The sequence below is a fragment of the Peromyscus californicus genome, unplaced genomic scaffold (genome assembly GCF_007827085.1).
Source record: "Peromyscus californicus insignis strain IS unplaced genomic scaffold, ASM782708v3 Scaffold_9__1_contigs__length_137607984, whole genome shotgun sequence".
Lineage (NCBI taxonomy): Eukaryota > Metazoa > Chordata > Mammalia > Rodentia > Cricetidae > Peromyscus > Peromyscus californicus.
Genome location: NW_026294617.1, coordinates 31,125,809 through 31,146,106, shown reverse-complemented (window position 1 = coordinate 31,146,106; position 20,298 = coordinate 31,125,809). Strand labels below are relative to the sequence as shown.

Here is a 20,298-nt window from a genome sequence, read left to right as displayed (position 1 = left end):
TCCAAAACCACAGTGAAAAAAAAAATTATTCTTGCAAAAGAAAACTTGTACAAGATTGCCGCCATCCTGAGGCCATGCTTCTGCCCTGACACTTGGTGGACTTCAGAGGGAACCCTGACTTTAATTTATTTTGTTTCATCTGCCCACTTACGGTTGAATGGCCTAATCTTCTGCCCCTTTTTTTTTAAATGTCGAAGTTGATAACACGGAGACATCCAGATTTGGAGTCTCAGGCAACAATAAAAAAAATGTCCTTCTTGTTCCTATTTAGTTTCATTCTTTGATCCTTTGGTTCTAATCGTTTCTACCTTTTTATTCTGTGTCCGTCCTTCTCCCTTCCCATTGCTTCTGACTCCAGAGTCCTCCTGGGTGGTCTGCTCAATTAAGACCAGATGTATGTTTTGGTGGTAGAAAAGTTCAAATCCCAAGGATGCTGCCACCAGCTGCGGGATAATCAGACAAGTTCCTTAACCTCTCAGGGACGTGTGCTTTCTAATCAGCGGAATGAGTTTGATTACATAGGTAAATGCACCTAGCAGAGTGCTCTGCCGATGTCGGGTGCCGCAGACAAGTTCTTTATCATCTTCTATTGTGGCCCTGTGGTCTCCTCCTTATTTGAAGAACCCTTTTGAACTAAGGGGACATTCATCGAACAGTAGCTTTCTTTTGTGCTACCCTAGAGAAATTCAGGGCATTCTTGTGCTGTCCCTCAGCAAGGGACCACCCACCCCTTAGTCTTGGCTACCCTCAGCTTCCAGAGCATAGCTGAACTGGAATACTATCCTTCTAGGAAGAGTTACGATTCCTGGTTCCCTTGAGAATTCTTAGGTCCTCATGACAAATATCACTGACCTGACCAACCCTGAGCAGGGAAGGGGAGCTTTATTCTCAATGCGGAAGATTTTGCACTAAAACCAGAGCAACCCTGCGCTCAGGCTTGATTTTGAAAATGCAAGTTTGCAATCAAATCAGGACCAGGCGGCAATCAGCCAGGATTACTCGCTCCAGTAATTCTTGAACTACTACAGGGTAGCCTGTCACCTGGAGAACTTGGTCTGATTCAGTGGGCCTGGTGGAGCCAGGAAATCTGCATTTCTGCCACGGTCTGGGGATGGGGGGGAATGCTAATGTTGGGGCCTGGACCACACTTGCCCGTTGCTGTACACAAATTGCTCCTACAGAATGTGGAGGAGGTTTTCACATCTGCTTAGCTTTTTTTTATCTCTGAAGTTTTCATTGTCAATGGCCACTTTTAAACGTGATTTTCATTTCAAGGGACTCTGGATAGAGACAAGATGGCCTGCCTGTGCCTCTGGGAGTCACAACCGGGGTCCTTTGGGTGATGGAATCATCCTGCTTGCTACTCACTGACATGAAAGTGGTACACCCTTGCTGGGCAGATGTGACCTTAGCTCACCTTCCATAGACCCCAGCCTTCTGAAACTTAAAACTTGTCTTTGTAGACAGCCTCTAAATTCTGGATATGAAATCTTTTGATATATAGAATTTAGTTAAAAATTCATTTGGCCCAAGATTGGTTGAATTTTTTTTCTTTTATTACTTGCCCTAGTTCAGTGTGTGTGTGTGTGTGTGTGTGTGTGTGTGTGTGTGTGTGTGTGTGTGTGAGAGAGAGAGAGAGAGAGAGAGAGAGAGAGAGAGAGAGAGAGAGAGAGAGAGAGAGAGATTTGTTTTCTAGGCATCCTTTCTGTTTATTGATTTATTCCAACTCTTTCCTACCCACAACAGCCATACCTCTGTTCACGTGTCCTTTCATCCGGTGTCTCCAGGCTACAGGCCGGGGTGGTGGCACCCGGCAATGTGCCCGCCGCAGAGCCCAAGGCTGAGTTTCTCAGGGGCCCCAGGGCACCCGCCCTGCCTAAGAGCTCCTGGTCTTTTGTTAGGATCACCAAGCAGTGAGCGACTCTCTCTCTAGGGCCAGCCTGGAGCTCCTGGCACCACTCCCCCGCTCTTAGCCCGAGCCCCCTGAGGACTTGTAAGCAGATAGGCTGGAGTTGAAGAGGCTAAATTACGCCCCGGGGGACTTTTTAACGAAAACCCTAAATTTCATTTGGGCGACTGGTAGGCCACGCGGTGGCATAAAGTGAGCTGAGGTCCCTTCCTCCCTGCACAAGCTTTGTGCTGCTCTGGCTAGAGAAACCCTGTCCCCTACAACAGCGAGGTGCCCCTGGGTCTGGCTGCCACAGTACCCCAGCATCTCCTCCAGTTCCCAGTCCTTCGGTTTCCTTCCACGTCCGCTTCCTGTCCCCCTCCCCAAGTCTCTCTCCCTCTGGCTGGAGAAAAGTCTGTAATAAGAAACCAGTTCGGTGTCAGTCGGAGAGTGGAAAAGGGAGAGACTCCCCCCACCCCCCAACTCCCCAAGATGCACGGCCATGGAGAGAGAACTCATTTTGTGCAAAGAGGGCCTTGAGCCACCAGGGAATTCCTGGATTGTCTCAGGCTGTCGTGTGTGATGTCCATCACGCCGTGCGAACACCATCTGCTCCGTATTATGCTCGCAGTTGCCAGGCTACCTGCTGTACGCAGTAACACTTGACTGCCTGGCTCCACGTCCGCAGCGCCGGCCCTGACGGGGCGGGGGACCGAGCCCTGATTAAGCCATCTGCGATGGGCGGGGGGCGCGGGCTCAGCGCGAGGCCTGGAGTGCGGTCCCGGGCTCACACCACCATCTGCTGGGCTACCGGCAGAACAGCAGCTGCTCAAGAAGGTCCCCTGGGGCCACGTAGAGAAAAGGCTGAAATCCAGGCTCTCCTGGATCCAGGGACCCAGGATGCCGCACCCTGGCCCTCCTAGGAACCCACGATCTTCCATCCCCTCTGCATTTCTGGTCACTGTCACCCAAACGCTGCGTGTTCGGGGGGGGGGGGGGGGCGCAAAAATCCCTTCAGAGAAAGCAAGTTTCCCCACAAGTGGGTTTATAAATAAACAGCTGGCTGTTCGCTCGGAAGATATTTTTATCGCCTCTGATTTTTGAAGTCGGAAACTGCCTCTTTGGGGGAGGTTAGAGTGTTTTTTTTACACCTTCCTACCTCTCTCTAGCCGTTAGAAAATTGTTAAGCTCTTGTCCCTGGAGCGGAAGGTGAGTGTGTAAGATACATTCTTTGGTTTTGATCTCTTTTTCCTCCCCTTATTTAACTGAAAAGTGAGAGTGTTTGGAGAGCCACGGAGATCTACGTAGCAAATTGGATGCGATGGGAAGAGAATGTATTAAGATTCTGGGTGGAAAGCAAGGGAGGTCGCTGGGCTGGGAGTAGTGAGCAAACCAGTAATTAAAACTAAAAATACTGCATCATTTGGCTGCAAGGCATTACATGTCGCATGACGAAAGCTCACTCTGGTTTTCTCTAATTGCACAACCCACTGTGTCCCTCCTTAGAAACAAGAGCAGGGGCTTGGAATCCGAGAATTTGACAGGCTCTTTCTCATTAAGCCCTCTTAGATTTGAGGTTAAAAGAAGCTGTGTGACATAAACAGCTGCCTGCACCAGCTCCATTTGGGAAGCCAGTCACGGTGCGCCTTCACACTTTGGGACACGCACCTGTGTGCTTGTTGGGCAGCCCCAAAAGATGTTTCATTTGAAGGCAACGTCTGGCCTTTGGGTCTCGTAGGACCCAAAGAACTTTGGAGACAGGACCATTTGGGGAATGAAAGTAACCCCAGTTTGGATTATACCTTGACTGTGTCCACAAGGACAAAATGGGGCTGGATGCATGAACATCATCACCTCATTTGTCTCACTTACTTTCCCAGGGGAGAGAAGGCTGGGAAAGCAGGTTCTCCACCCCTGGGTACATTCCTCAGCTGTGCAGGGGGTCACACAGGCAATAGAAATCTCAAAGTGCAGGAAGAGAAACAAAGCCAGCAAGAGCAACAGCCCTTTCACAAACAAGCTAAGGAAGGTGTTGTCCTTGGATCTCATTTTCCCTTCAAATGTCTCTTCATCAAAACCAGGAAATAGTAAATAGACTGGACTACATGAAAGACAAACTGCTATCTGTCCTGCTGGTTGGCCAGCTCTGCCCAGTGTCAGCCCCTTTGTGAAAGTGTCCCCTTGGTCAGCCATTTGTCTCTCAAGGTGGCAAGAAACAACTTGATCCTGGAGGAACGAGGGCTTAGAGACAGGTAGCCAGCAGAAACGGAAGACAAGGGAACTGTCATGGACCTAGATCCCCGCAGCCATGTGGAGCATCCATCTTTTAGCATAAGGCCTTTTATTAACATTAAAAATATTTCATAGCTCTCTACCTAATTGCAGAGAACAAGCATAAATAAAAGCATTTATCGTGGACTATAGAGGCAGCTCGGCAGTTAAGAGTTAAACTGTTCTTCGCAGACCAGAGTTTCATTCCCAGCACCCACATCAGGAGGCTCACAACTACCTGTAACGTGATTGGAGATTTAGCTTGGGGTTGGGATTTAGCTCAATGGTAGAGCACTTGCCTAGCAAGCGCAAGGTCCTCAGCTCCGGGTAGGTCCTCTGTGGGTGCTGGTACATAGGAGCACGTGCATACACATAATTTAGCCAGCACTTACACACAAAAAATACAACGCAGTGTATTTATGAGCAACATCGTTCCTATTTAGTCTACAGGCTGTTCTGATATGTGAGCTTGGCACTGTGGACTCAGAGTTCAGAAAGGCCAGAGTAGAAAGAATACTGATGTAGACTCAAAGTCGGCACCTGGTTCTCTTATGGACGGACCATCCTGTTACTGGTGTAGCCCAAGCTTTGCTATCTAACCGTTATCTCCCCCAGCTCTTGTTTCTGGGGCAATAGAAGTAATATGCTTTGTCTTGCTTGTGCCATTATGTGTGGATGCAAGGAGGCAGAGAGTCCAGACATACAGGGTGTAGGTGGAACCTGGCCAGAAAGGACCACCTGCCTCGTCAGCACCAAGCAAAGAGGAAGCAGGAGGACCAGCAAAGCCAGGATTGTGGGGAATTGACCCCAAACTGGCCCTGGAGAGGCAGACATAAGCTCATTTCTGTATTTTGAGAGAAATTTCTAGCACATTCAACCATATCTATGTTAAAACAGTAGCAACTCTAAAGGGGGGGAGGATATATTAAAATCCAGTTTGGATTACACCTTAAAATAATGGTAGATATCCACATTGATTCTTCTTATTAGGCACCATGAGAATATCTCACGGTACGGCTCCTCCTGTCCTTGTGTGAATGCCATGTAAGTGGGGTGTCTCTGTGCTCAGACAAGTTGCTTGACACCAGTGAATTGGAAGGACTGTTTCCACAGAACATTCGGACAGCATTAGCCATTGCCGGTTTGTTGATAAAAGTGTCTAGAAACTGAGTGTTGTGTCTACACACCTTCTGTGACCATTAGCTTTTTGCCCCTGGTAGCCTCCACTGTCCAGCTGCATAGACTTTCCTTCTGAGGGCATTCTCCACATATCCACTGGGCTCTGTGGGATTAGCTACTTACCCCTTTACCTCTCTTTCCTAGGGGTCAGTCCTTAAAAGTTGCTGTCAGCTCTCCGGCAAATAATTATAGAATCAAGAGTCCCAATCCAGTCCCGGTGCTGAAATTGTCCCAGACACATGAGATGCAATTCTATATTTAAAGAGATTAGGAGATTACATTGCTTTTAAAAATATAGACCTTCTCATTTCATACATATAACACGCTTTGATCACATTTCTTACTATTATCCTTTCGCGTCCTCCCCCTCCTACTGAACCCCTTTCTCTTCCCAATCTTAAGATTATATCGCTTTGGTCGGGTGTGGTAGCTTAGCACACAGGTGGCAGAGATGGGTAGATCTCTTGAGTTTGAGGCTAGCCTGGTCTATAGAGGGAGTTTCAGGACAGCCAGAGTTACAGAGAAACCCTGTCCCCAAAAAAAAAAAAACAAGAAAGAAAGAAGGAAAGATAGAGCTTTGATCAAAAATAAAACATTTCAGTTCCTACTATCAAAAAACTGTCTGGCAGAATTTAAAATGCACCCACACACTCACTCATGCACATACAAAAGCTGGTGTTTTGGTTAGATAGACTAACATCCACCATCGGGTCCGATTGTCTATGTATGTCTCTCATATTTACTGAGATGTCCGTTTTGGCAAAGTAGACAGTAAGGAGTAGGATTATCAGGAAAGATAAGGATGGATGCTGCCTTTGAGACTTATGGTGAGCCCAGCCTGAGGGCTTATTTCCTCTCTTTAGAGAGATAGGAACATTGAAATCCCAGTGGACAGCCACCATGCCATCCCATTGGAAACAGATGAATTGGCTTCCCATGTCCCAGACCCACTCTCTGTTACTGCTACTATCCCCTGCCTCTGTGGAGCCTCTCCAGTTCTCCTGTGCTGAGGCCAACAGGATGGTTTTTATGGAGAATTACAGGATCGTTTTCTGGAGGTTTAATGGGTATCACTCAGAAGCCCTGGAATCAATCCCTCAGCTAGGACCCCTGCCCCATTCCCCTCCGAAGTTTCCCATGAAATGGCAGGAAGTGTCCTGGCAGAATCTCTAAATCGCTTGCTTTCGTTCCCTCTAGGAGCAGCACACAGTTGGTCTTCCCAGGACCTCGGGCCCCATGCAGAACTCTGTGCCCCCAGGGTCGAGCAGCATGGTCTCCGGAGCCAGTCCTGGGGGTCTTGGCTTTCTAGGCAGCCAGCCACCGGCAGCCATCATGAAGCAGATGCTAATGGATCAACGGGCCCAGCTGATGGAGCATCAGAAGCAACAGTTCCTCCGGGAGCAGCGGCAGCAGCAGCAGCAGCAGCAGCAGCAGCAGCAGCAGCAGATCCTGGCGGAGCAGGTAGGTAACGCCCCCTCCTCCAAGGTGCGAGCCATCAATTCAGCTAGCATCTGTTTGGCACCTGCTGTTTGTGAGGATGTCAGCATTGTCCCTGTCAAGATACTCAGAGACTGGCCTTTCACAGGAGCGTAGAAGAACCTGTGGAATTTTCACCTTTTCAAGTAGCTAGGCTTTTCTCCCATAACGTTAGTTTGTTCCTTAAAGACAGGCTTCAGCCATCAGTTGGAAGGACTGTTAACTGGACAGTTCTTCCATTCTTGCCTGACTCCTTTTCTCCTGATCGCTGGTCCAGGGGTCTTTATAACCAGCGTGTGGTGGGGGCTAGCTCACACTTACCGTAGGCCCCGACATTACTAGCATTAAGCAAAATAGCAATAGTACATGTAATTCGTGAGCTGGGAAGATAGTTCAGCTGGTAAAGGGCTTGCCACGCAACCGTAAGGACCTTGGTTCACCGGCAGAAAACCTATGTAAAGAGCCAGGCATGGCAGCGCTCTGTCATCACCACAGCAGTGGGGAGGTGGGGCCCTGGGGTTCGCTAGACGGGGGCCTGTCTCAAAAGACAAGGCAGATGGTCCCTGAGCAATGAAACTCGGGGTTGATCTCTCTCTCTCTCACACACAAACACACACACACAAACGCACACATACATACACATACACACAAACACACATATACACACACACAAATACACGCACACATACACACAAACACACACACTCATAAAACAAGGTGGATGGTCCCTGAGGAATGAAACTCAGGGTTGATCTCTCTCTCTCTCTCTCTCTCTCTCTCTCTCTCTCTCTCTCTCTCTCACACACACACACACACACACACACACACACACACACACACACACACACACTGAAAAAGAACCCAAATGATTCAGAAGGAAAGAGTGGAGAATTCTGCTGAATTGGTTGTAAATGGTAGACCGGCGACAATACAATCAGGCACAGAACTATCAGGGAACTTGGACAGGGTCATGGAAAGGGAGCAACTGGAGAAAGTCCCGACACTTTTTCCTACAGCTTAGGCAATCTGTGAGCGAAAGGAAGGCCTAGTACAAGATGCCACCTTCACCCCAGGCCTCCTTGCCCACCCCAGCCATATAACTCCTCCAGCTCTGGAAGAAAGCCTTCTCTGCAGACCACCCTTGTAGGCTTTGATTTGTTTTGTTGTGAGAGATGCTGGTGCTTGATTTAGTGTTATCCCAAGGAACCACCTAGGTCTGTCCACAGGAGATCCCCTGATGGCCCCTGTGGGGACCTGCTTAGGGCATCTCACCCGGCAGGCTGGCTCTGAATCACAGGTGTGAGGCTGTCCTGGGAAACCCAGGAACCCTTTGCCGCTTGCTCATACTTGTTCCTAATAGAATTAGAATTTTGGAGTTTCCTCTCCAAGGCACTGAGTGGGATCCAGGCACATCAAGCTCCCTACCCACCAAGAACAGCAGTCCCAAGTCCGAGCAGTCGCCCTCCAAAGAGAAGAGGTGTGCTGTTGAGCATAGCTTGCTTCTGTTCCTCGCTCTTGCTTTTGTTCCTGAACAGCTATGTAATTATCTCCCTTCTTACCAAGGTCAGTCAGCCACCTGGCAGCTATTGTACAAACAAACCTCTATCCCTCTCACCCTGCATAAGGTGTGTGACAAGGAGCTGTGCTAATATCTCTCCGGCAGTGATAAATGGAGCTGCTAAGGGACGCTGGGCTTTGTAAATCTCCCCGCCACCAAACCCAGGACATTTTCAGGTGTGCCTGGTGCCCTGAGAAATGATTTCTGATACATGTGCTGCAGGCAAGGCACAGAAGGAGTCAGGGTAAGCAGACAGAACTCATCTGTGCCCACCCAGGGGTGTGCTCTCAGGCCACACCTCCGCCTGCTCAGCCGAGCCCTGGGGAAGGAATAGAAAGGGAGATGGAAGATTGCAGGGAGAGGTGTGTCAAACCCAGGCCTGTGGACAAGGAGACAAGACAGAAACCCCTCAGAACCATGGTGAGATGGGACTACCTGGAAAACGTGAAGGAAACAGGATGCTGTCTGAGTTGCCTTAGCAACTGGATGCACACATTAGGAGGGACCAAGTTGAAATCGCTTGGCTCAGGGTTGGGACTTGTCCATCCTTTCGCAGTTAATGTGATTTTGAACAAATAAACAAATCATGTAAGGCCGAAGAGATAGGTAAAATGCTTGCTAGAGAAGCATGGAGACCTGCATTGAATCCTAGATGCAGGAGTGCCCATTTGTAATCACAACATTCCTTCAGTGAGATGGAAGAACACAGGGACCCTCAGAAGCTATCAGGCCAGCTAGCTGATATAGAGAGAGACAAGCAAGAGACCCTGTCTCAAACAAGATAGAAGGTAAGGACGAATATCAGAGGTTGTCCTGTACCCTCCACATAAGTGCCTTGGCACACACCACACACATACATACATTCCTGTGTGTGTATGTGTGTGACACGCGAGCTCACACACACAAGCAGGCATAATTTAAAAAAAAAAAACAGTCTGTCTTCATCTAGCAGGTTAGGTTTGCATAATTTTCCTGTCTTAAAGATTACTTGAGATGATGGTATACAAATTCATTAGGAAACCATATACACAAATGTATATGGGAATGGCTCTTAGGACACAGGACAGCATTAGGGACTGTCGTGGAAAAGCTGCAGCCCCATGTGCCATCCATGTCAATGTTCATGTCTTGCCTGCCTGTGCCCTGTGTGTTGCTTAGGAGGGGAGGTGACTCGGGCTCCTGGGTGGGATGGTCTCAGCTTTCTGCTTTGAGAATTCTTTGCTGTTGTTGTTGGCAATGCTGGGGATGGAACCAAGGGCCTCACACATGTTAGGCAAGGGCTTTACTGCTGAACTGCACCCCAGCCCTGAGAGTAAATACTGATTTTCACATCAGCACCGCACCGACTGTGATTTTCTCAGTCTCTGCAACATTGAGCATACCCCCGCACTTTTGGGTCTGAAAACAATGTATTGGAAACACTTGTGCTTCATGAAAGCCCAGGTGAGGGGAAACAGTTGAGATCCTGCCTATCTTCAGGAACTCAGCTGACCTGGCGATCGGAACCAAGAAGGTTAAAATCAGGTGGGGGCTGGGTGGTGGTGGCGCACACCTTTGATCCCAGCACTCAGGAGCAGAGCCAAGTGGATCTCTGTGAGTTCGAGGCCAGCCTGGGCTACAGAGATCCAGGACAGGCACCAAAACTACACTCTGCCTCGAAAAAAAACAAAAACAAAAAGCAGGTGGGGACTGAGGCTAATGCCTTATTCTCAACAAGCGTGCAGCATGTCTGTCTCTTCCGTTCACGCAGGTTGAACAGAACACCCCGTGTGTGTGTGTGTGTGTGTGTGTGTGTGTGTGTGTGTGTGTGTGTGTGTGTGTGTGTGTGTGTGTAGGACATAAATCAACCATAGGTAGCATTCTCTGGCGCTGTCTACCTTGTTTATTAAGACAGAGAGTCTCCAGACCTGGAGCTTTCGAAGCAGGCTAGACTGTTTGGCCAGAGAACCACCTGCTTCCGCCTCCCCAGCCCTGGACTTACACCACACCTGACTTTTTTTTTTTTTAACCTGGGCTCTAGGACTCGAACTCAGGGCCTCAGCTTCTGAGGCAGTTCATTACTTTGCTGGCTCAGCTATCTCCCCAGGCCAGGAGAAACTTTTAAAAGCTCACTTGCTCTCAATAATGTCCTTGCATTACTGCCTGAAAGGTTTGCATGGTTTCTGGCCTACACCCGTAATGGTCTCCGCATTGATTCATTTCTTTTTGTGTAGAATCCTATGGTAGACGCACAGGCTGGGGTCAACAGGGCAGAGGCTGTTCTGGTTTGTTTTTTTGTTTTTCGTTTTTTTTAACCTTTGGATGCCAGGATGCTGGCTGGCATTTTAGAGGAAAGGAAAGAAAAACAGAACACTGCAGACCTGCCCAGGAACAAACATGAGAGAGAAAATAGAAGCACACACGTGTGGTAAGAGGTAGCCAGTGCGTGTTGTTTTTATAATGAGCTCTCTGAAGAGCGGGGATCTGCTGGCACGTTCTTTTTGGCCCTCCCAGATGAAAAGTACTTAATGAATATTCAGCAGCTGCTGGAAAGAGGTTAAGCAGCGTCGAAGGTCACGTGGCAACTTGATGGCCAACCGAGAACTCAAAGCCTCATTCCCTGCTCTCTCCCCCTGCCCTGTGTCTCTTGCCTTTGCATATGATAATGATCGAACAGCCTGTCCAGCATGTTGGTAATGATGCTTGTGGCGCAGAATCCCCAGGAGCCAAAGAGGAAAGACTAAAAGGCGGGCCTCCGACTCCTAGAATAGGTGGAATTCTACATGTCTGCTTCAGAGCAGCAGATTCGGAGGTGTTGTTGTTGTTTAGTTTCTGGAGACAGGGTGTGTCTGTGTAGCCTTGGCTGTCCTGGAACTCACTTTGCAGACCAGGCTGGCCTTGAACTCACAGAGATCTACCTGCCTCTGCCTCTCTAGTGCTGGGATTGACGGTGTGCACCACCAATGCTCAGCCAAATTCAGAGTATCTTACTTTAAAAAAAAAAAAAGATTTATTTATTTATTGTACATGAGCACTCTATCTGCATGTATGACTTTAAGCTAGAAGAGGGCATCGAATCCCACTGTAGATGGTTGGGAGCCACCATGTGGTTGCTGGGAATTGAACTCAGGACCTCTGGATGTGCAGCCAGTTCTCTTAGCTGCTGAGCCATCTCTCCAGCCCCAGAGTATCTTACTTATAGACATGTATTGTACAGGTGGTATGACTTCATGAGAATAAGATTAACATATATGTGTGTGTGTGATTAGCCTATATATGTGCATATGTATGTATATAATATATATATGTATGTATATGTGTGATATACACACACATTTATATATGTATGCATATATTATGTATGTATTATGTATGTATGTGTGTACGTATGTATATCCCGAGGAGGCTATCTTTCTGTACCCACAGCATCTACTGAGGTCACTAAAAGGTTGTAGCTTGTCCCTTTGAGCCAGGTCCACACGATGCTAAGGAAAGCAGTCATACTGATACAGGAAAATCAGAGTTAAAATTGCTTTGCTGGGTGCACAAGCCAGCAAGTCAAACATCAGAAATGCAGGAAAATTCCAGCAGAAGGTAGGTATGTCACAGCAGTGATATCGGCAACAGTCCCAGGCTAGAAACACCCTCAATGACTGTCCCTAGCAGGTGTGTCTGTGTGATCGAATACTAGTCAGTAGTGAAGGTAACCATACAGCTCAGCATGAGGAGTCAGCCTTAGGAGAAATGGAAACGTCGTCGAGCACAGAATCCTCAGAGAAGTGCAGACCCAGCGGTGAGTAAGTAGTCCATGTGGTTCACAGTGAAGTTGATGGTACTCAAGGGGGTCAAGGGGGAGGAATGACTGGCGCTTCTGGCAGCATCTGTTTCTGGATTTGAGGGTGAGACTCATTTTCTAGGTGTTTCTACTTCGTAAAAATCCACTCACTTGTTTACTTTATGCAGCCCTTGCCTATACGCGTGTTGTTTTTCCACACAAAGCTTAGTTTTGGGGAAAAAATAATAAACAGCCGGCCTTCATCCAAGCTGGCAGGTGCTCGACTGTGTGCTCTCCCTGCTCACCTCCGGCTTCTCCTGTCTCCTGTCATCCTAGCAGATACAGCAGTCGCATCTGCCCCGCCAGCACCTCCAGCAGCAGCGGACTCCCTACCCAGTGCAGCAGGTCAACCAGTTCCAAGGTGAGCCACTGTGTCCCTGCTGGCCCTGACTCCGCAAGTGAGGTGTGTGCAGATCCGCGGCCAGCGCAATGCTTTCCAGATGCTATTTAAATCTGGGTAGTAACCAGCCAACCTAATAACTGGCGAACGGAGAAGAGCAAGAGTGAAGGATTCCCAGAGGACCCCTCTGATCCTTGCTGATCCTTGGTGGTCACAGAGAAGTTCTAGCCAGCCCAGGGTACAGTGTAGTAGCAAGACTCAGACCGCTCTCCATTGTCAAGGCTACAGAATATTTTGACAGTTGAACAACCTGTAAGGACAAGCTAGTGCTTGTCGGCCCCAGTATCAGTCCTGTTTGCATGGCTAGACAGTCATCTTAGTGACGGAGGGGAGGGGAGGAGAAGGAAGGGGAGGGGAAGGGAGGGGGGCAGAGTGGTTGCCAATCCAAAAGGGTTTTCGCTACAGGAAGACACGAGATTCTTTGCCAAGTAACAAGAGACACAGGATGGCTTCTTTTTCTAGCTGCAGACACAGGCCAATGAGTCAGAGACACTAGAGCTCATGGAGAGCTACAAGGTGGATCTGAAGCATGTCTCGTTGGTAAGATAGCTTGTAGGCAGCGGTAACGACCTTCTACTTCAAATCCTACTCAAGTCTTAAAGGAAAAAAAAAAAACAGTCAAATGGAGACTTCATTGAGCAGATTCTCTACTGAGCTGAATTCCACTTCACAAAGAGATGTGGTGAACAGACATTATTTACTCTTCCTCCTCCTCCTCCTTCTTTCTGAGACAGAATCCCACCCTATGCTTTAGGCCAACCTGGAGTTCACTCTGTAGCCCAAGCCTGGGCTCTCAATCCTCATACCTCCCTGTCTTCCCTGTTGAGAGGCCTACAGGTACGTATCACCACACTCAGCTTAGCCCATGGTACATTTTCCTAACACCCGAAGAGATGGTATCCCACTGACTTGATGGCAGAGTATCCAAAATAGGAAATGCCTTGCATTGTGAACGTGAACAAACAGAACACCAGGGTATGACCTCAATTTTCTGTGTCTATTTAAATATAAATAAGAACTGGCAGGGATCTTCTCTGGATGCTGGGATTCAGGTGACTTTAATTTCTGACTTTGTACTTTTCAATACTTTGCAAAATTTTCACAACTCACATGTTCTAATCATTTAAGTAATGACCTTTTATGAAGATGTGTTATTGCAGTAGATCATTTCATATACAGGACTGACATTCCCAAGGAAAATTCTAGCAACATCTTACAACATACTGATATAGAGAATAGTGGGTGATAACTGTTCTTTTTTTCCCTGTAGGTTCACCCCAGGACATAGCAGCCGTGAGAAACCAGGCAGCCCTCCAGAGCATGCGAACATCGAGGTTGATGGCACAGAACGCAGGCATGATGGGAATGGGACCCTCCCAGAACCCAGGGACAATGGCCACAGCAGCAGCCCAGTCAGAGATAGGACTGGCCCCTTATAGTGCCCCTCCAACCAGCCAACCAGGAATGTACAACATGAGCACAGGAATGACCCAAATGTTGCAGCATCCTAACCAAAGTGGCATGAACATCTCACACAACCAAGCCCAGGGACCCAGGCAGCCTGCCTCTGGACAAGGGGTAGGCATGGTGAGTGGCTTCGGGCAGAGCATGCTGGTGAACTCGGCTCTTTCCCAGCAGCACCAGCAGCTGAAAGGACCCGTGAGCCAGGCCTTGCCAAGGCCCCAAGGCCCACCAAGGCTTCAGAGTGTCATGGGAACCGTCCAACAAGGAGCACAAAGCTGGCAACAGAGAGGCTTGCCGGGAGTGCCCGGGAGGACTAGTGGAGAGTTGGGACCGTTCAACAATGGCGCCAGCTACCCACTTCAAGCTGGTCAGCCAAGACTGACCAAACAACACTTCCCACAGGGACTAAGCCAGTCAGTCCTGGACACTAACACTGGCGCCGTGAGAACCCTCAATCCAGCAGCTATGGGCCGTCAGATGATGCCACCACTCACAGGGCAGCAAGGTACCAGCCAGGTGAGGCCACTGGTCATGTCTGGTCTGAGCCAGGGTGTCCCTGGCATGGCGACATTCAGCCAGCCCCCAGCACAGCAGCAGATGGTGGGCGGCAGCTTTGCCGCAAGCAATCAGGGCCAGGCCTATGAGCGGAACCCCGCTCAGGACATGTCATACAGTTATAGTGGTGAGGGTGCTGGGGCTTCGTTCCCCGGCCTCCCAGACAGTACAGACCTCGTGGACTCCATCATCAAAGGTGGCCCAGGGGATGAGTGGATGCAAGAGCTTGATGAACTATTTAACCCCTAGTCAGAAGGGGCCCAAGAGCTGCAGTGGTGGAAGCCTCACAGGCGAGAAAGAAACAGGATGGTGCCCCATCCTTGTTTTTTGTTTTTTTGACCCACGTAAACTGAGAAAAATGACAGCTGGCTGAAGTGGAAGGTCCAGGTGTCGACCCCCAGCTCCGTGGGGCTTCATCCCACCTGCCTTCCAAAGAGCAATCAAGTAGAGAGGCCACACAGATACCTGCTTGCAGAGAAGGGATGTGGAGAGCAGGTGGGTAAGCCGAGGCAGCAAGAGTTCCTCTGCTAAGCACCCCTGGGACCTACTGGTCCAGAAAGAGTGGTTCCAGCCCAGAGGGACTATGGCCCAAGATGAGGTCTCCTTAGACCTTCTTCCTGCCTCAGGTCCCGAGACCTCAGAGACGGAACCTCAGCCAGAGAAAGCCCAGCAGAGGATGCTGGGAGACACACAGGCCATGTGCATAGGTCAGAAATGCTCTGAATGCTGGATGGAAGGAGTTGTATACTTCCAGATGTGTTACTGGATGCGGAGGCAGGAACACAGAACAGTGAGCTCGCCTGAGCTGGCCCAAGGGAGACAAGCAAGGGTCCTGCAGGTCTGTCCGTCTCCTGCCCAGCGATGACCCTCAGGAATGGTAAGGTGTTGCTGCCAGCCCCCTCAGCGGGATAGACAACGATGCTTGAGAAGGGCCCATCTAGTAGCCCTGAAGGCCAGCTTCTGCCAGCGGCCACGGCGGCCATCACTCTAGGTTGCGCTGAGATTCCCAGAGTCCCCATCCGATTTGACACGCCTAGCTATTCTTCATCTGTTTATGGCCATAGGGTGGAAAGACCCCTGCTGAATTCAGGGTCTGCCAGCTCAGCCCCTTCCTCCCTCACCACGGCCTCTGTTCCTCCTGGCCTCTGTGCCAGCCTGCCTTCACTTCTCCCTCCAGACTACCCAGGAGCTGAAGCACCCGGGGCAAAGGCAGAGTCAAAGCAAGAAGACTTTCGACCGCGTCTGGTGTACAAAGGTCTCCGCGGGAGCCAAGTGGTTTATAGGAGTCACACCCATACTTCTGCTATCCCCAGGGAAGAATGGCCTGAAGATCCCGGCTCCTTCACATGGTTGGAACGGGGACTCTCAGGAACCAGTCTTGCTTATCATCAGAAAGGCAAATATCAAATGCTAGAGATGGAAAAGCTGAAAAATCAGAACTCCATCCTACCAATGTGGATGCTACAGAGAGGGAGACGTGGTCCCCATGCTGAAGGCAATCTACTTCCAAAGCTGTGCCGCAGGTCTCTTGGTCACTCACACATACCTGCCCGAAGTGAAAACCAAGAAGGAATTAACAGCCTCCATTGTCACGAGCCTTGTCTCTTCCTCTTTCCTCCCCTCCCACAATCCCATCTTGGAGGTCAAGCGGCATTTTTCCATGGTGTTTACTGTTCTCCTAACCACACAAATGCACGTGTACAGACACACACACACACACACACACACACATACATCCTACAAACTGGCTTCCTCCCATGTCTTCACATACATCTTACTACAGAGAACCAGAGCCTGTGGGGACTGCACCAGCCATACCCAAGGAAGTCCAGAGAAGGTGCGCTGCAGTGGGAAGCTGAGGCGGAGACTGTGGCTCTGTTCTCCAGATCCCAAGAGTTCCAGACCTGCTCTGACAGGAAGTGAAGCCGGAGGCACCAGGGTGAGGAGGAGCTGTGTGCCTCTCCAAAGAGGTGGTGGCAGGGTGACTGTGAACTCCCAGAATGGGGAGGCACTGCCACTGGGGAGACTTGACTGAAAACCAAAAAGTAAAAATAAAAATAAAATAGTGACGTGAGAAAACAGAACACAGACGTATCACCTTTTCCTGCCAGGTTACAGGAAAGAAACACAAGAAACACGTAAGCAATGAGGAGACACTGGAGGTGCGGAGTGGGCTCCATCGTCCCGTCAAAGCCTCCTGCAAGTGCTCAGCCTGAGGACCAACTACTAGAGCGGTAGATTTGAATGAGGTCGTTTGTTTTGTTTTTACTAAGGTGCTGATGTATATGTAATGTCTAAAAAAAAAAAAAGTTATTTGTACATAAGTTTTTACAATGCTACAGATATCACTGGGTCTACTATATGTAAAAAGTATACATATAAATATATATATATATATATATAATGTTTGTTTAAAATAGAGTATTTTTATTTCCTCCCTAACTCATCATTGAAGAGGTGACATCACACTTCAGGTGACATCTAATTACTGGTTTAGACTGTCGGACCTATGGCAACTTCCTCCGTTTTATTCAGATTTTTCTAATCTTCTGTTCTTACTTTGTACATCAAGCCTTGCTCATTTCCTTTAAGGAATGTACAGAACTCTGAAATGTAGAGGTAAAGCAATGTTGACATACCACTTTTAAAGAAGAAACAACCAATGGAAATAAAATGTCACTCTCTGAATCGAGCCGTAGCATGGTTCCCCTTAGGATCCTCTCCCTGCCCAGCGTCAGCTTAAGCAGATGTATCCTTCCCGGGGTTTAGCGGACTAACTACAGGTTCCTTTCTCGGAATTGTGGTGTCGTTCTTTAAACACTTATTTGCCAGTAGGAATCAATCACTCTCAAGCCTTTCTAATTCAACCACACAAGCGAGACTTTCTGAATTTCCTAGAGCACCCTGAGGGATGTGGTGAAAGGGAGGGAGGTCTAACACGACGACGAAGAAGTCAGTTTATAGATCCAGGACCAGAACGAAACTAGCTCGGCCAGAGCATTTAGAAAATAGTGGGCCAGCTCGTCAGGTAAAGGCGCTTGCCACCAAGCCTGATGACCTGGGTTCAATCCCTGGAACCCACAGGGTGGGAGGAGAGAACAGACCCCGGCCAGTTGTCCTTTGACCTCTATATGAGCCCCATGGCTCATGTGCATGCACACACAGACAAACACACAAATAAATGTGTAAAAATATATGGAAGGGAAATGGATAGTAAAAGTTTGATGGAAAGAAATTGGAATGTGCTAGGGAGAAACAATTCAGCCATCTTACCCCCTGTAAGGAGCAGTTTGGGTGCCTCCACTTCCCTGTGCCTCTCTGCTAGCCCACGACGCAGCTGTCAGAGCAGGGTCTGACCCGGCTTTTCCTGCACCCACCCTGACCTGGAAGTGCTTCAAGTTTATACTCTTCTAACTCTAGCTAATAACTCACTGCTGCAGGATAATAAAAGGCCAGTGACTTGTCTGGACAAACTCTGAGGCTGCACGATGCTCCGGCATGCCATGGGATCAGGCGGAGGCTGGGGCATGGCTCCCACTTGCACCCTTGCTTGATTTCTTCCCGTCTGTTCCTCCCTCTTTGATTTCCTCCTCCTTCAAGCCCACCCTTCATTAACATATCGCATACACGGGTCCATTTCTCCACTCTGAGCAGACCTGCCCTTAAGATACCCCGTTAAACTTCAAACACAGTAAAATGACATGTTTCAAAACTCTTGAGATAAACAGAAAATAGACCACAGAAAAACATCATCCGTAGAAATGGTTCCAAAACAAAGGTGAGTTTTAATACACATCACTCAAGAGAAAGAATGAACTTCACCGTGAAGGAAGAGGCTAGCCCGAGCCACAGCGGTCTGTGCTTCCAGTCTGACAGTGCTATGGAGAAAGTGTCCTGCTGGATGTGCTCAGACTCGCCAGATAACAGGATGGTAAAAGTCAATCTGCTTTAGTTGGAAGGGGAACGAGAGAGGGAGTTGACAACAGCGTAAAATCACGAAGCTCCGAGAATGATGATGACTCCCTTAAAATTTATACTAAGATCTGTTGGGCACTGGATGAGTGGATACCTTTCTTCTTTAAAGAGAAATAAATAAATCTATAATTTTATTAAGATAAAACTGAATGTGTGGTATGAAGTTCGTGTTTAAACATTTTCACAGGCACCTCTCAGGTGCCTAAGAGGATTCTACAAGATGATTGTAGATGCCAATCTAGACGATGCCCAGAACTGATGGATCTTAAGAGTCAAGACAGTATTGGGGGTGGGGCCAGGGTGCCAGCTGATTCATAAGATTTTTGTGTGTCAAGGACCAATGTGAAAGTTACTCTCCTGAGACCAGGGCATTTGAAATCATTTGACCGGAGGACAGTAACAAGCCCCGGGGTGGCTATCAAACCCCTTGCCATAGCAGCAACTACCCCTGGGCACAGTACACACCCTCCCTTCTGTCCCCTCCACCGCAGGCATGGCAACTGTCGTTGGCACCATGAGACTTCGAGTCTACCTTTCTCCTTCCGATGTGGGGTTCCTATCCAAGTGATGGCAGTTCTGTCCTGCTGGTCCAGCTTTGTGCTCTCTTGTTGGGCATCACACACACACACACACACACACACACACACACACACACACACACACACACACACACCCCTTTAATCCCAGCAGAAGCAAGTGGATCTCCTTGAGTGTGAGGCTACCTGGTTGACACAGGAAAACCCTGTCCCAAAAATAAATGTTTCCTGTGTGTGGTCTTCTGGTGTTAAAAGGTCCCAGAGCTGTCTGTGCCATGAGGGGACAAAGAGGGCAGCATTTCTAGATTTCCAGGAAGTCACTGGGTATATGAGGCACGTGCAACTTCTTCGTGGATTAAGAAGCGTTCCCAGACTCAGGCGAGTTGTTTCAAAGACTGTGTCTGAGAAAGGGGGATCTGGGAGTAGGGGGCAAATGGTGTGGTACTTTTCTTCTTAGTGATAGATTGAGGTCCAACCTTGGGAACAAAGCAGGAGAAAGCTTCCTGGGAAGGAACAAGACTGTGATATGTGACCCATGTCTTAGCTTCTCAGTTTCTTTTCAATTTATTGTCTTCTTTTCATCCTCCCTCTCCCTCCCCCTCCCTCTCTCCCTCCTCCTCCCCTTCCCTCTCCCCTTCTCTCTTTTGCTCAGTTCGAAGGCCGTGAGATTCTCACTGATATTCCGTGGCCCAGGGGCCACAGATGTCCATCCCACTTCAGATAATAAGCAGGAGTTTCTGCATCTTCCATGTATTTGGGGCCCTTGTGTCCCTGCCCATCACAGGTCATCAAGGACAGACCGACACTAATGGGTCCAGCAAAGCCACTATGTCCCCCATGGAGTCTCTAACACAGAACAAAAGATATGCCCAGCTATGGAAAACCTGATTGTTTATTTTTATTTGTTTCAACTGCTCTTTAAGATTTTAAAACTTTGAACACCTCCAAACCATCAGGGAAGCAGAGAGAGTGTCCCCACACTCATCAACTCAGTTTAACCCTGGCTAATACTTTGCCATGAGTACTTCTTATGCAGAATTTGGGGAACACTTCAAAGCAAATCCTGTGCCTGTGACCACTCCCCGCCCCTCGCACTCAGCATGCCATGGCAGAGAACATTCTCTGCCCTAACCACGGTGCCATTAAAACACCTACAACAGTTAGCGTGCGTTTCCTCCTCGT

General features: G+C 48.7%; 1 protein-coding gene across 2 annotated transcripts in view; it reads left to right on the top strand.

The window, feature by feature from the left end:
- Maml3 (mastermind like transcriptional coactivator 3) overlaps positions 1-17,297 on the top strand; it is a 434,164-nt gene extending 416,867 nt beyond the window's left edge. Inside the window, exons 3-5 of one of the 2 annotated variants that reach the window (XM_052730179.1) lie at positions 6,536-6,799; positions 12,466-12,547; positions 13,857-17,297. In XM_052730179.1, the coding sequence (XP_052586139.1) occupies positions 6,536-6,799; positions 12,466-12,547; positions 13,857-14,854 (1,344 nt within the window). In that variant the 3' untranslated portion in view covers positions 14,855-17,297. Of the gene's footprint in view, positions 1-6,535; positions 6,800-12,462; positions 12,548-13,856 lie in introns of both variants that reach the window. The other variant, XM_052730178.1, reaches the window with a different exon arrangement.
- Positions 17,298-20,298: the final 3,001 nt, after the last annotated feature.